The sequence below is a fragment of the Apis mellifera genome, linkage group LG1 (assembly GCF_003254395.2).
Source record: "Apis mellifera strain DH4 linkage group LG1, Amel_HAv3.1, whole genome shotgun sequence".
Lineage (NCBI taxonomy): Eukaryota > Metazoa > Arthropoda > Insecta > Hymenoptera > Apidae > Apis > Apis mellifera.
In genome coordinates this window covers 6,898,085-6,913,197 of record NC_037638.1, presented here as the reverse complement: position 1 = coordinate 6,913,197, position 15,113 = coordinate 6,898,085, and the positions used below count along the sequence as shown (strand labels likewise).

Genomic DNA, 15,113 nt, shown 5'->3' with positions numbered 1-15,113 from the left:
ATATTAAATAACATTACATTATTAATCCGTATAATATTACAAGTGTTAAAGACGTGTTAAATATATCTCGTTATAACAATTCTCCATTTTTTTTTCTTTCTTTTTTACATAAATTATTCGTGATCGACAACGAGGAGTCCATGGTATCTTTCATTATTATGGATATACGTTGAAATATACATCGAGAAAACGAAGTGAAATAAATAAATAAATAAATTACGAAGAATTTTTATAGTTTCTTTATTGCGGAAAATCTATCATTACTTTTCAAATATAAAAAGTTTTTTATTTCTTCAAATAATTTTTATTTAAAATTTAAATTAGATTTAAATTTTACGTCACACGAGTCGCTCGATCGATAAACGAGTTTTTTTTTTTATCGATAAGATTTATTAGGCAAGATTATAGCATATAATAGAACAAGCATCAATTATTTATCCTTTGTCGACGTTAAGATTACATTGTCTTCCACGATAAATAAAACAACGTTTAAAAAAATCCTTTAATTGTTTTTTTTCGAATGAACGTTAAACGTTATATTTGGAATACGATAAACGATTTTTCGAGTCTCATAACTTCTCTGAAGTCGCAAAAAATGCATCCATGAAAGAAGTTGCGTATACATATATATATAAGAGAGTGATACATTATCGTATTCAAATGTAAACTGAACTTTAACGGGGAAAGAATTGGAGAGTAAAGTTCTTATTCGAGGAAAGAGAATTGCAGTGTACTCGAGGGGATACTTGTGCGTCTAATGTGAGTGGAACATATTTTTATTTATCAAATTTTGGTAGGAAAAAAAAAAAAAGTATAGAACCTTTGGAATTTTATTTAATATAAATTTTCGTCGAAAATTGATTTTTCCTATTTGTGTACATTGACAAAAATTATTCAGATTTCTGTATGGAGAAAAATAATAGATTAACCGCGCCATCCAACGCGAGAAACTAAAACTATCCACTTTCAAATATTATGACAACGCATCAACAATCAGCTCGCCAGTCAGCTGTAAACCTGTGGAGCTTCTACATGGGATAAATAAATACATATGGATTGAATTTCAATTACACTTTTCACAATCGATGAACAAGTACCTTGCTACATTTCACTATATATATATATATATATTTGTCTGATAAAATAATCTTGCAAAAGAAATAATAACTAAAAAAATTTGAAAATTAAATTTTTCACATTTACTTAATAAATTTAAATAATAAAATAATTTTATTTGAGAATAATAAATAAATAAAATTCGTCGTCGATATTTAAAAATATCAAATTATTCGGGGTGTAAAAAATATAAAAGTGTAGAAGCAATTTCGTTTGTCATTAAATTTTCATCTTCTGCGAAGAAATCGAGGATCCGAAGGAAGGAAGCATGGATTCGTGTATGGCGATGCCATCAGGGATGTCATCCACCTCCATCTTCACTCTGTTGCTGCAAGCCATAATGACCTCCTATTACGATTTAAGCGATCCTCGCCAATATCCCGCCGATCGTACGGAAGAGATTTTAAATTCGAACAAAGAATTCGATTTCGTGATAGTCGGGGGTGGGACGGCGGGATCCGTTTTGGCGCACCGGTTGACGGAAGTGATGGATTGGGACGTGCTGTTGGTCGAAAGGGGAGAGGACCCTCTACCCGAAACCGAGGTACCCGCCCTCGTTTTCAACAACTTTGGCTCGTCCCAGGATTATCGTTACGCGGTAATGTATTGTTGCACGTATATCAATACGTGTTAATATTTAATACATTTACGAAGAATCGTTTAAAATTTCTTAAATTAATCTTTTTTCTTCATCTCGTTGTAACTCGAATTGTAACTTCATTCGATGATAAAATTTTCGATCGAACGTTATTATTGAATAAAAATTATAATAATATTAATTTATCAAGAGATCGTTCCGATTGTAATTCGAATTGTAATAGAATCGAACATTATTCGTATTATTGAATAAAAAAAAAAAATTATAACAATATTATAATTTTTAAAAGATCGTTCCGATTGTAATTCGAATTGTAACTTCATTCGACACCTTGATGATAAAATTCTCGATCGAACGATTTATTCGTATTGAATAAAAAAAAAATTATAATAATATTAATTTATTTCAAATTTCTAAAAAGAGTATCGAAAGATCGTTTTGATTGTAATTCGAATTGTAACTTCATTCGACGCCTCGATAATAAAATCGAATTTTTTCGTATTGTTGAATAAAAAAAAATTATAATAATATTAATTTATTTCAAATTTCTAAAAAGAGATCGTTCCTCATTCAACGCCTCGAAGATAAAATTTTCGATCGAACGTTATTCGTATTATCGAATAAAAAAAAAAATTATAATAATATTAATTTATCAAGAGTTTATTACAATTCGAATTGTAATAAAATCGAACGTTATTCCTATTATTGAATAAAAAAAAAATTATAATAATATTATAATTTTTAAAAGATCGATTTTAATTCTCGATCGAACGTTATTATTGAATAAAAAAAAAATTAGTTAGAATTCGAATTGTAATAAAATCGAATGTTATTCGTATTATTGAATAAAAAAAAAATTATAATAATATTATAATTTTTAAAAGATCGTTCCGATTGTAATTCTCGATCGAACGTTATTATTGAATAAAAAAAAAAAATTATAATAATATTAATTTATCAAGAGATCGTTCCGATTGTAACTTCATTCGACGATGATAAAATCGAACGTTATTCGTATTATCGAATAAAAAAAAAAATTATAATAATATTAATTTATCAAGAGTTTATTACAATTCGAATTATAACAAAATCGAACGTTATTCGTATTATTGAATAAAAAGAAAATTATAAAAATTATAATAATTAAAAAATTAAAATTATAAAAATTATAATAATATTATAATTTTTAAAAGATCGTTCCGATTATAATTCTCGATCGAACGTTATTATCGAATAAAAAAAAAATTATAATAATATTAATTTATCAAGAGTTTATTAGAATTCGAATTATAATAAAATCGAACATTATTCGTATTATTGAATAAAAAAAAATTATAATAATATTATAATTTTTAAAAGATCGTTCCGATTTTAATTCTCGATCGAACGTTATTATTGAATAAAAAAAAAAAATTATAATAATATTATAATTTTTAAAAGATCGTTCCGATTATAATTCTCGATCGAACGTTATTATTGAATAAAAAAAAAAATTATAATAATATTAATTTATTAACAGATCGTTCCGATTGTAATTCGAATTGTAATTTCATTCGATGATTGAAAATTCTCGATCGAACGTTATTCCTATTATCGACAAAAAAAAATTATTAATATTAATTTATCAAGAGATCGTTCCGATTGTAACTTGATTCAATGATAAAATTCTCGATCGAATTAATATTATTACAATTTATATTAATTAATATTCATTGTATTAATTTACTTCAAATTTCTGAAAAGACGGAGTACCAGGAGGGTGCCTGCATGAGCATAAAGGGTAAACGATGCAAATGGTCGAAGGGTAAGGCGCTCGGTGGAAGCTCGGTGATCAACGCCATGCTGCACGTGTTCGGGAACAGGATGGACTACGACGATTGGGCGAGCGAGGGGAACGAGGGGTGGGGTTACGAACAGGTCCTCCCTTACTTTCGAAAATCGTTGAGCTGTTCGCCGGATCACGTGGCCCGATTCGGTTCCGACTACTGCGGGACGAGTGGGCCGATGAGAATCCGAAATTACAATTACACGGCTACGGATATACAGGACGTGATGCTGGACGCGGCGCGAGAGTTGGGATACGAGATACTGGAACCGTTGAACGGCGACCGTTTCGTGGGGTTCGGCAGAGCTATGGGCACCCTCGACGACGGGCGGCGTCTGAACGCGGCCAAAGCTTTCCTCTCCCCTGTCAAATACAGGAGGAATCTGTACGTGATGAAGTCGAGCCGAGTGGACAGGGTGTTGTTCGGGGAGGACGGGCGGGCGAGCGGAGTGAGAATCACGTTGAAGAACAATGAACAGATCGATGTGAGGGCGGCCAAGGAGGTGATCCTGTCGGCAGGGAGCGTGGCCAGTCCTCAGATACTGATGCTCTCAGGGATCGGGCCCAGGAGACACTTGGACGAGATGGGGATATCGCTTGTCCACGACCTACCCGTCGGGGAGAACCTTCAAGATCACGCAATATGGCTGGGCACGAATCTCTTGTTCGTCAACGAATCCATCACCTCGCCCATGCCCGTGGACGCGATCTACGACTCGGCGTACGAATACTTGATCCATAAAACCGGCCAGTTGCGCGATCTACCGATCGATCTCCAAGGCTTCGTCAACGTGACCGATCCCTCGTCCCGTTACCCGGACGTACAGTTCCTCGTGGCGCCGATTCATCGTTTCGAGAGTCACATATTAACGAGCGTGATGAACAGCTTCGATATGATGGACGAGCTGGTTACGGACATGTCACGCGTGATCACGAATGCGAGCATGGTCATCGTTTACCCCATACTGTTGAAACCGAGGAGCAGGGGGGTGGTGAGGTTGCGCAGCACCGATCCCGCAGATCCCGTCAAGATCCACGCGAATTACTTCGCCGAGAAGGCCGATCTCGAGACGTTGCTGAAGTCCGTGGACGTGATCAAGGCATTGGTGAACACCGAGACACTGAAACGGCACGGCATGCGGTTGCACCACTTCGATATTCCGGGATGCCGGCACGCGAAACCCGACACCGAGGAGTATTGGGAGTGCAACGTCAGACACGTGACCACCTCCCTGTTCCACGCGTGTGGAACGGCCAGGATGGGGCCGGCCGACGACTCGAGGGCCGTCGTCGACTCGAGATTGAAGGTGCACGGCGTCGATCGTTTGCGAGTGATCGACGCGTCGATCATGCCGACCATCGTCAGCGGGAATACCAATGCACCGACCATGATGATTGCCGAGAAAGGGGCGGATATGATTAAGGAGGATTGGTGCAAGGATTTGCGGGTGGAGGAAGGTGACGATACGCGGCAAACGTGTATGTAAAAGATCGTATATAATACAGTAGTAAGTTAGGACGTAGTTGTATATTCGATTCTATTGTGCTTTGTTCGCGAGAGAAAAATTGTAACGAAGCTGAGAATAAAATTATTTCAATTATTTGTACGTGGGTAAGTGTAGTAATTAATTATTAATTATTAAAAAATTAAATATCAACTCTGGTTACTATTTAAACAAATGTGTAATGCTCAACTCTACACTACGTATACGATAATGTAGACGAGTGAAGGAAAATAAGAATACGCAGACGTGTGTAAAAGATCGTTTTCGATATAGTATATACGGTGTAGTATAGTGCAGGCTAGGACGTACTTGTATATTCTTCCTATCGTGCTTTATATTGTGCGAGAGAAAATTAGAAAAATTGTAACGAAGTTGAGAATAAAATTATTTCAATTATTTGTACGTGGGTAAGTGTAGTAATTAATTATTAATTATTAAAAAATTAAATATCAACTCTGGTTACTATTTAAACAAATGTGTAATGCTCAACTCTACACTACGTATACGATAATGTAGACGAGTGAAGGAAAATAAGAATACGCAGACGTGTGTAAAAGATCGTTTTCGATATAGTATATTCGGTGTAGTATAGTGCAGGCTAGGACGTACTTGTATATTCTTCCTATTGTGCTTTATATTGTGCGAGAGAAAATTGGAAAAATTGTAACGAAGCTGAGAATGAAATTATTTCAATAATTTATTGTTCATGTGTATAGAAGAAAAGATCGGATTCGAATATATTTTAAACGATAAAATTATTAAAGTAACTCTGGTTACTCTTGATCGAGTATATAACGTATACGATAATGTAGACTGCTACTTCCACTCTTCTCCACAAAAGCCTAAGGAGTGGGGAGAAGAGTCGTTAGATCTGCGCAGAGTTGAGCATTATAACCTGTTGAAAAAGTAACTAGTTAAAAATTTCGAATAAACTTACTTTGAATAATTAAAATAATAATTTTATTCTACGATAAAAAAGGAGAAAATTCAATCTTCTTGATGGAAAATTTTCTTTTTAGAATACGTGATTTATTCTTGCTGTTATTCCTTCACAAGCGAATTCCCTTGCAAGCGTTTACCAAAGTAGTCACGTGACGTATCTCCGTCTAATCTAGCAATTGTAGTAGGGATAACATGACGTCATATATCCTTCTCTTGAGAAGAAAATTGAGAAGGAATAGAACAGAGATGGAATTTAATTGAAGTTAGGAATAAAGTTATTTGACTATTAAAAAAATTTAATTATTACTTTTTACTTCTTTAATTAGATCCGTGGTTAATTCTGGAATTAGTGACAAATTTTAGTCACTAAAAGATAACACGAATCTAATTTTCGTTATCAGTGTGTCGGTTTGCCTATTCTTAATTAATTCCATATACTTTCGTCGTGCTGCTTTGCCTTTAATATATGTATTTATGTATATTATATATATATTATATGTATATGTAATCTATAATATATGTACTAATATAGATATACTACATATATTATATATACTTCCATAGTGTGGTGGGGAAGCACAGAAGTGGGGAAAGCACAAAAGATATGCGTAAGTTGTCCAAGTCTGCAGTGGAGCGTTGATTATTCGAATTGTTGGGTTCAAAGTGGTTAGAATTGTTCGGATAATGAAATATCCGTGTACTTATTTATCCAATTGTAACTATAGGAGGTTACATGAAAAATTACTTATTAAAGACAAAAGTACTACTATTAATTTGAAATTTTAAGGTTAAGTAATTATTACGTCAATCTTTATACCAACTCGAAGAGAACATGGAACATGCAATATTGGTTCGAATGAAAAGAAGAAATAATAAAAAAAAATATATCAAATTATATGATGATATATCCTTTTGATTTTTGATAGCGTGATTAAAAATTAACGATATTTTTATTTTTTTTTTTTTATAAATGTTATTCATCCCTGTTACAATTATATGTTACGAATTCATTTTTTGAAAAATTGTTTCTTGAAATGCAATAATAATGGTAATTCTCGGAATCATTAACATTCCAATGTAATTTTACAATTGTTTCATAATTCAAACTGCACGCACTTATGTTAAATTTTTCTGCAACGATGATAGTCGACACGATACACGGCGAAAATTCTTCTATGTAAAATGTAATAATCTATTGTTAATTTAAAATTGAAAAGAGAATTTGATTTTAATAAAAGGAATTTTCCAAAGAAGAAAATATTTCCATTTTAAGAATACGTGGATCAAAATCGAAATATAATCGACGATCAGTAACAATGTTTTAATATAACATTACCGAGGAGAATAATATTTTACAATAAGAGAGATAACAGTTGAGTTTTATAAGCGGTTCGATAATAAATAATAATAGAAAAAAGGGGTTTCGATGTTTTATTAAAGATGAAAACCGTGAAAAGCGAAAGTGAAACGAAATGATATGCAGACTGATTTGCCCCGCGAAAAAGTTATTGTAAGAGTTGTTCTAAAGCTGAATAATAGGGAATAAAAAGTATCGAAGTAGAGCGGAAGCAGAGCAAACGCGATCAGGTTGGTCGCTCTGTAGCTAATAATTGTAAGATCCTTTCTAATTGCTTACAATCTATTATTGCTATCGATAATATCGTGATGAAATAAATAAATAAATAAATAAATGGCTTTAAGTAATATTATTTAAAAAAGATGTTATTACATGGAATGCAACTAGAGCTAATATTTGTATACTGAATATACCATGATGATAAAATCTCTAGATCACAATATTTATTAATTTTTTATACTTGGTTTAAGAAAAATCTTTTTTATATCAAATCTCATTTTACTTTTGTAGAAATCACATTTTGAATTTAAAACTTCTTAATTTTAAGATATTTGATAAAGTATCGATATCCCTTTAAAAATATTTAAATATGAATATAAAAATTTTTTACAAATGGATCTGCCTTCCTCGTCATGGAATTCTTCGTTCGAATCACAATGTTATGAATTTCGTGGTAATTTTAATCGAGGAAAGTGGTTATTCGTTAATAAACGAAAGCGTGCACCTCGAGCCAGGAAAGTAAAAAAAGTGGAGACAAGGGGGGAAGTGGCAAGAAACCAAGGCACCGAGAGAGGAACACCACTTTCGTTCAAATCAATCGTCAATGATCCGCCACCCTTTCAGCATTAAAGAATTCAGTTTTCCATTTTTCAAACAAAGTGCCGTTCTACTTCTTATAAAAAAAAAAAAATAAATAAATAAATAAATCCACCGTGTATGATTTTATCAAAAATTGAGAGTGAATATTAGTGCGAGATTAACAGTGTAAAATCAAGAATTTTGGATCAATCATTTCTTCTCACTTTCAATTATGAGATGAGAGTTTATTTTCTGGATATTTGACTCGATACGTGAAGTTTGTTTATCTATTAAATTCTATTAAAAATCCAGGTATCTTTGATCAATCGATAAAAATGTAATTACGAAAGGAATAATATAAGAATACGTGATCAATCATGTAAATAAATTAACGATTACTTAGTTAAGATGGTTAAGAATTTTTAACGTGAAATGGTTATGAATATGGTTATTAGTCATTGCAGTTGACAAAAAGAAACGTGGTTAAAGACACGTCTGTTTATAAAGAACGAAACGTAACCATTGTGCGCAACTTCACTTCCATACGTGTGTGTACACAATGAACTCTTTGTCGCTTAAGTGCTCACGACATTCGAAACTCCTTCTTTCTTCTGCCAAACACAATAGGCATAAAAAACACACAAAAACAAAAGGAAGTAAAAAGAAAGAAAGAAAGAAACGAACGAGTCACTCTTCGACTCTCTTTAATTATTTTATTCCGCGAAATATGAAATATTTCCAAATCCAAAATCTTTCGTTTATTTATTTATTTTTTTTTTTAAACCCAATATATATATATTTCTTATAACATTTCTCATCCAAACAATTTGAATTCCATTCTAAAAGAATGATTCGCCATCCAACTAAATTTTTTTAATTCGCGATAATCTTCTCTGTGCAATTTAGAAAAAAGATCGATAATCTCTAAACCTTTGCCCAACAGAGAAAGGGACTCCATCAAATTCTCGAAAGTTATGTCGTGGATACCACCGGACCTAGCAACTCTTTGCCAGCCACATTCCACCGTGTCGACCTGCCAACCGCCGGCCTTTATGTTTCTGGCTCTGATCGCCCATCTGTACGGCTATTCCCAAGACCCTTTCCACAGTCCATCTCGTGATTTCGATTCGTTTCGCCCGTGGAAATTCGACGAGTGCGTGACATCCAATGCGAGGCGTTCGTCCAAGGACACGTTACGCGACAACAACAACATAGAGAACGATAGAAAAGGATCGAGCTATGGATCGATAGAACTGTCGAGGGAAAAGGATAACGAAAGTAACGAAAGAGAGACGGTCGAACCATCGATCGTGAATTTCGAAGGAATTTGTAACGTCTATTCTCCGCGAACTGAAATCGTTCGTGAACCGTTGACTAGAATTTACGATGCAGTTCGAATTGATCAAGGTAAAAACGGTCGCCCTGTTTCTTTTTTTTTTTATACATTTTTCTGGTAGAATAAAAAAGAAAAAATTATTTGTTAAGGATTTTTAAATTTCTTTTTTTTATAATTTTTCAATATAATTGATCGTTGCAGAAAGAATTTATATTCCGAGAATGTTGAATGATATTGCAAACGCAATGTCTCCAATATATCTATTAACGAGCGAGGATCAAGATGATAATTCAAAGGCGATGGAAAGAATTTTCGTCGATAATCGTGACGAAAATGTTGAAACGATTTCTTCGTACGAAGCTTGGAGAAGTGGTGCCAGTGATTTTGATCAGTACAAGAATTTTATGTATCCTAAGAAGTTCGTGGACAGTCAGACTAGGATCAATTTTCCGGAAATTTCCACGAATTTTCCTAGAGAAGAGTACGATTTTATTATCGTTGGAGCTGGATCGGCTGGATGCGTCCTCGCGAATAGATTGAGCGAAGTAAAACACTGGAAGGTATATATTCGAGCATAATTTTAACGAAGATTTGTTATATTTTGTTACTTTGATCGGTGGAAAGGGAAAAATACTCGATTAAGAGAATTTTTATGTAATAGAATATACTGTTGGAAAGTGTTTTTTTTGAATTTCATTTCGTATCATTCGTATCTTCCCGCGCAAACGTAGAGAATGCTTTATCCAACATGGCTGACGAATTCTATTTCCAATTAAATCCTTTCGAAAGCGAATTGTCTATAATTTTGATATTTCTGTATTAGAGTAGGATTAATTATTTATATTTTTATTGTTTAGAAAGAAAAACAATTCTTTTATTTTCTGAATTACAATTCCAATATTTTTGATATTTAACGAAAACTGAAATTTATCTCTTAAAAAATAATTGGTGGCTTTTTATTTTTCTAGGAAATAAAGTAAGATATGTTAAATTTTTATTAGAGAGAAAGAAAAAGAACTTTAGTCAGAACTTTAACGTTTTTAAACTGCACAAAAAAGAAAGGTTGATCGGATAATAATAAGAAGAAAAGAAAAAGGAACGAGTTTTTATGAACACATGAAACGAGTTTTAACAGTGCAATGCTGATTAATGATTCATGAAACGATTCTGTTCAAAATTGAACAGTAGAATAAAATTTTCCTTTATTCTTATCGAAATTAAATAAATTCTAATAATTGATTCGATAATTAAATTTATCTCTACCCTTAACTTTAATCTTTAAGAAATTTTTATAATCGTTAAAATGAAAGATTTTATAATAAAATCGTCGCGTTTGATGCGTAAAGGTAAAGAAAGTTGATAATCTCTTAGTTGAAAAGTCGAACAATGCCGAGGGCTTCTTTGAAAAGGATCATGAAACAGAAGATCGTCGACCATTATATCGTGAGGCCTCACTTAGAGGCTTCGATTGATGATTAAACCAGACCGTGAGCCGCGTAAGACTATAAAACTATTTATTGGATCGAGTGTCAATGCAATAAAATCAGCATAGCAAATAATGCAAAAAATCATCTGTATTTTTAACGAATTCAATTCAATTTTCATCACAGATTTCTATTAATCTCTTATTAATGACAATAACACAGATATAATTTTTCAAAAAGATTTTATATTTTCAAAATCAATATTTTTATGAGAAAAAAAAAACTATCAATGATCGATGATTCAACAATTTTAGAATTAGCATTGCAATTAAATATAAATTGAATTAATAAAAAAAAAAAATGAAAACGAATGTTTTATATTCATTTTTAGATATTATTATTGGAGGCTGGCATAGAAGAACCATTGGTGGCTGATGTTCCTGCCTTTGCCTCTATGTTGCAAGCCAGCAATATCGATTGGATGTATCGTACACAACCAGAGAGACACTCTTGTCGATCAAGAAGGGATAGAAGCTGTGCATGGGCAAGGGGTAAAGTATGTATTACGTAATATCAACCTCGAATCTTAATTAACCGTCTTACACGTTCAAAATAATATTCTTATTTTCGTAGCAATCGATAATTTTAAAAATTAAAATTTATAATATTATACATTTATTATATTTAAGATGTATGTTATAAATTGGATTGTCGTAGGTAATGGGTGGATCCAGTACTATCAACTATATGATTTATATACGTGGCAATCCAAATGACTACAACGAATGGGCAGAGAAAGGGAATTATGGATGGAGTTACGAAGAAGTTTTACCATATTTTCTCAAGTCTGAGAACAATAAGGATCGAGAGGTAAATTTAACGAAACTTATATTAACTTCCTTTCTTCAACCAAAATTAGACGGAAAATTTATCATTCACAATAACTATGATTGCTATTACAAAAGAATATATCACAGAAAACTAAATAAATCACATCTCCAAAAATCTAATCACATTTTCCAATTCCATTATTCAACAAAATTAACAATTCATCCATATCCTAACGATATATCAAAATTAGAAAAGATCATCTAAAAATCTAATTACATCGATTTCAATGAATAACAATATCCATATTTTTCCCAGATCGTAAAAGAAAACCCATATTATCACAACGAAGGCGGTTATCAATCGGTGGAACGATTTCCATACACTGATATCAACGCGAAAATTCTTTTGAACGCGTGGCAGGAACTCGGTCACGTAACCGTGGATGCAAACGCAGGGACGCAATTGGGAGTAATGAAATTGCAAATGACTTCCCTCCATGGAAAGCGCGAAAGTGTCAATAGCGCGTATATCAGACCTATCAGACACAAACGAAAGAATCTCACGATCGAGACACAGGCTCACGTCACTAGATTACTCACAGATCCAACCACGAAACGCGTGACAGGTGTCGATTACACGTGTACATCGACAGGATTGAGTAAATCCGTTCTGGCTAGGAAAGAGGTAATTCTTTCAGCCGGCGCGATTAACTCGCCCAAAATTTTAATGTTGTCCGGCATAGGGCCGGCCGATGAATTAAAAAAACATGGAATTCCAGTGATCAGCGACTTACCAGTTGGAAGGAATCTTCAGGATCACGTAACAATGGACGGTCTGGTGATCGCGTTGAACAGTACCTCGACGACGAAAGACAACCGTATGAAGAAAAATGACATCTGCTATTACGAGAAGACTCAGATGGGGCCACTGTCTGCCACTGGAACACTCGTATGCGGAGCGTTTCTTCAAACTGCGTTCGAACATGAACATGGCTTGCCAGATATTCAATACGCCTTCGATGCTAGCAATCAGATGGATTTTTTGAACGATCCAGCAGAGTTTGGGGAGACTAGGGTCGAGCCTTTGTCTTATTACGACGCCATCAATATTAGACCTATCTTACTGTCGCCTAGAAGCAAAGGGTTCTTATTGTTGAACGATACAGATCCTTTGTGGGGGCCACCATCTATCTATCCTGCGTACTTCACTGCCTATCCCGATGCAGACGTGATGGTGGAGGGGATAGAGACTGCTTTGAAGTTGTTCCATACCACGTGGTTTCGGGAGTATGGGTTTCGACTTATCGACACGCCTCTGCCATCTTGCAAACGTTTCATTTTTGGCACGAGGGAGTATTGGAAGTGCGCGATGATGGAGTACACGGCGACGATCTATCATCCCGTAGGCACGTGCAAAATGGGTCCAGATTGGGATTCCGAAGCTGTGGTCGATCCCGAGTTGAGGGTTTACGGAGTGGCCGGTTTGAGGGTCGTGGACGCTTCGATTATGCCTAAAATCGTTAGAGGAAACACGAATGCGCCTACCATTATGATCGCGGAAAAGGCTAGCGATATGATCAAGGATGAATGGTTGTATGCGTGGAAGTAAAAGTTTGTTTGCGATTATATCGAAGACGAGAACTTTGGACAGTAACGATGTAATAAATAAAAAGTTGGTATCGATCCAACTGATTTTTAATGTGTTTTCGATATGCAGGTAGGCCAATGTAATTCGTTTTTATATATAGAATATGCTGTATAATAATAATTATAATGAAAGTTTAGTAATGTTATTCCTCGAGAATATTGATTTTAGTGTATATTATAAAATTTTTACGATCTTACTATAAGATAGCATAAAAGCGTTGATTAATTAAATTACCTTCATTAATAGTACCAAAACGTCAATTAAAAGAACCTATTGTTTGGAATAATCTTACCTGAAACAAAGGAAAAAAGAGGTTATATTAATTTCAATTCTTAATTATATAATGAAATATTTATAAGTATGTCGAGTGAATAAAAATATAAAGAATGTTATCTAATTATTATTCTGTGTCAAGATCTCAAAATGTTAGGTTAACAATATCAATCAATAGCAGAATATAATTAGATTACAAAAAACATACGATTAATGAACAGTTATTACGAATAGTTATCGTAATGATTTCTTGTTCCATTTTTTTATATAAATTCCCTTAATTTTTTAAACAATTCCACGTATGAAATTATGTTAAAGCAAACAAGAAAATAATAAAAAACAAAATTGAAACTTTATCAGAAACTAAATGAAGTAAATAATTATTTGGATCATGACTTTTCTTTATCCCATCCAAGGACTTTTAAAACATGCTTTATCCATCCATAGTCTTTACGTAATGAGAGCATCGAGAAAGGTAATGTTCTAGAAATCATTAACATTGTAAGAAAGATCCATTGCAATTATCATTACGATAAAACAATCTCGTGAATTTCGACATTTTGAATTCAAAAGTATCATTACGATTTTCAATTCTAAGTTCATTAGTTGATTTAAAATTTAAATTTAAAACTCGTCGCTGAATTTTTTTGATACAAATTTTTCGTTCAATTCATCGTTATATAGATTGTTACATGTAATCATAATAATTTTGTTCTTAAAATATATAGAATAGACATATATTTGCTCTTAGAAATCAATTTTACCGGTTTAAAGGAAATTCGGTATATCGATCGATGCTTGTTTATTCATTCACGAGAAATTCAAGACAACCTGTCACTCTAACCTCACTTTAATGCAAATTTAAATCGCTTATAGGTTGACGAAGAAGTTATGTATATTTTTAGATATATATTATTTTTGCCTCTAGAAAAACCACTCTCAAAAGATTTTCCATGAATATATTAATTCTTTATGCACGACGCATAACTTTTTTTTCATCCGATCAAATTCTCGTCTTTTCGAGGAAACAAATTACCCGTTCATGGTTGTTCGTAAATGTAACGACATACGGACAAGAAGAACTTTCACTAGAAGGGTCTTTCCCAATTTTTTTTTTTTTTCTAGCACACGATAGCATTCAGACACCATATCATGGAACAGGAATGAAAACGCTTGACTGAGGCGATTTCAAAATCATCTGGGGGAAAGTGAAATGTTTCTTATATTCGAAATATAACGTATCGACGATCAAGAGGAATAAGGGATATTAAAATGGAGAGAAAGAGAGAGAGAAAGAAAAAAAGAAAATTTGATTGGTTTATGGCCAAAGTGAAAAATTAATGAAAGTGAAAGTGGATAAAATGAGACTTGATTTCAAAAATAGATTGGACATTTTTTGAAGAAGAAATATTTTTAATTTTTAATTTTAATTTGTAAAGATCTTCTAATTATTTCTAAATT

At 33.2% G+C, this 15,113-nt stretch overlaps 3 protein-coding genes across 7 annotated transcripts in view; 2 read left to right on the top strand and 1 right to left on the bottom strand.

Moving 5' to 3' along the window:
* The window catches only part of LOC726243 (flotillin-2), a 96,804-nt gene that overhangs the window by 31,478 nt on the left and 50,213 nt on the right, over window positions 1–15,113 (bottom strand). The gene's annotated exons all lie outside the window — the stretch shown is intronic.
* Window positions 658–5,996, top strand: LOC552425 (glucose dehydrogenase [FAD, quinone]). 2 transcript variants are annotated; one of them, XM_006564981.3, is made up of 3 exons: window positions 658–759; window positions 1,359–1,714; window positions 3,458–5,996. In XM_006564981.3, exons 2-3 carry the CDS (start codon window positions 1,385–1,387, stop codon window positions 5,024–5,026), a joined length of 1,899 nt encoding a protein of 632 aa, XP_006565044.2. In that variant the 5' UTR covers window positions 658–759; window positions 1,359–1,384; the 3' UTR covers window positions 5,027–5,996. The 2 variants fall into 2 exon arrangements, with proteins under 2 accessions (XP_006565044.2, XP_003250569.2); XM_003250521.4 differs by lacking the exon at window positions 658–759 and adding an exon at window positions 993–1,093.
* On the top strand, window positions 4,939–15,089 carry LOC410746 (glucose dehydrogenase [FAD, quinone]). Of its 2 annotated transcripts, XR_003306147.1 has the most exons (7): window positions 4,939–5,018; window positions 9,085–9,548; window positions 9,679–10,037; window positions 11,293–11,457; window positions 11,619–11,771; window positions 12,048–13,448; window positions 14,778–15,089. XR_003306147.1 is itself a non-coding variant. In XM_026445456.1 (6 exons), exons 2-6 carry the CDS (start codon window positions 9,116–9,118, stop codon window positions 13,338–13,340), a joined length of 2,403 nt encoding a protein of 800 aa, XP_026301241.1. In that variant the 5' UTR covers window positions 4,939–5,018; window positions 9,085–9,115; the 3' UTR covers window positions 13,341–13,607. The 2 variants fall into 2 exon arrangements, 1 of the variants encoding a protein (XP_026301241.1); XM_026445456.1 differs by lacking the exon at window positions 14,778–15,089 and having other exon boundaries at window positions 12,048–13,607.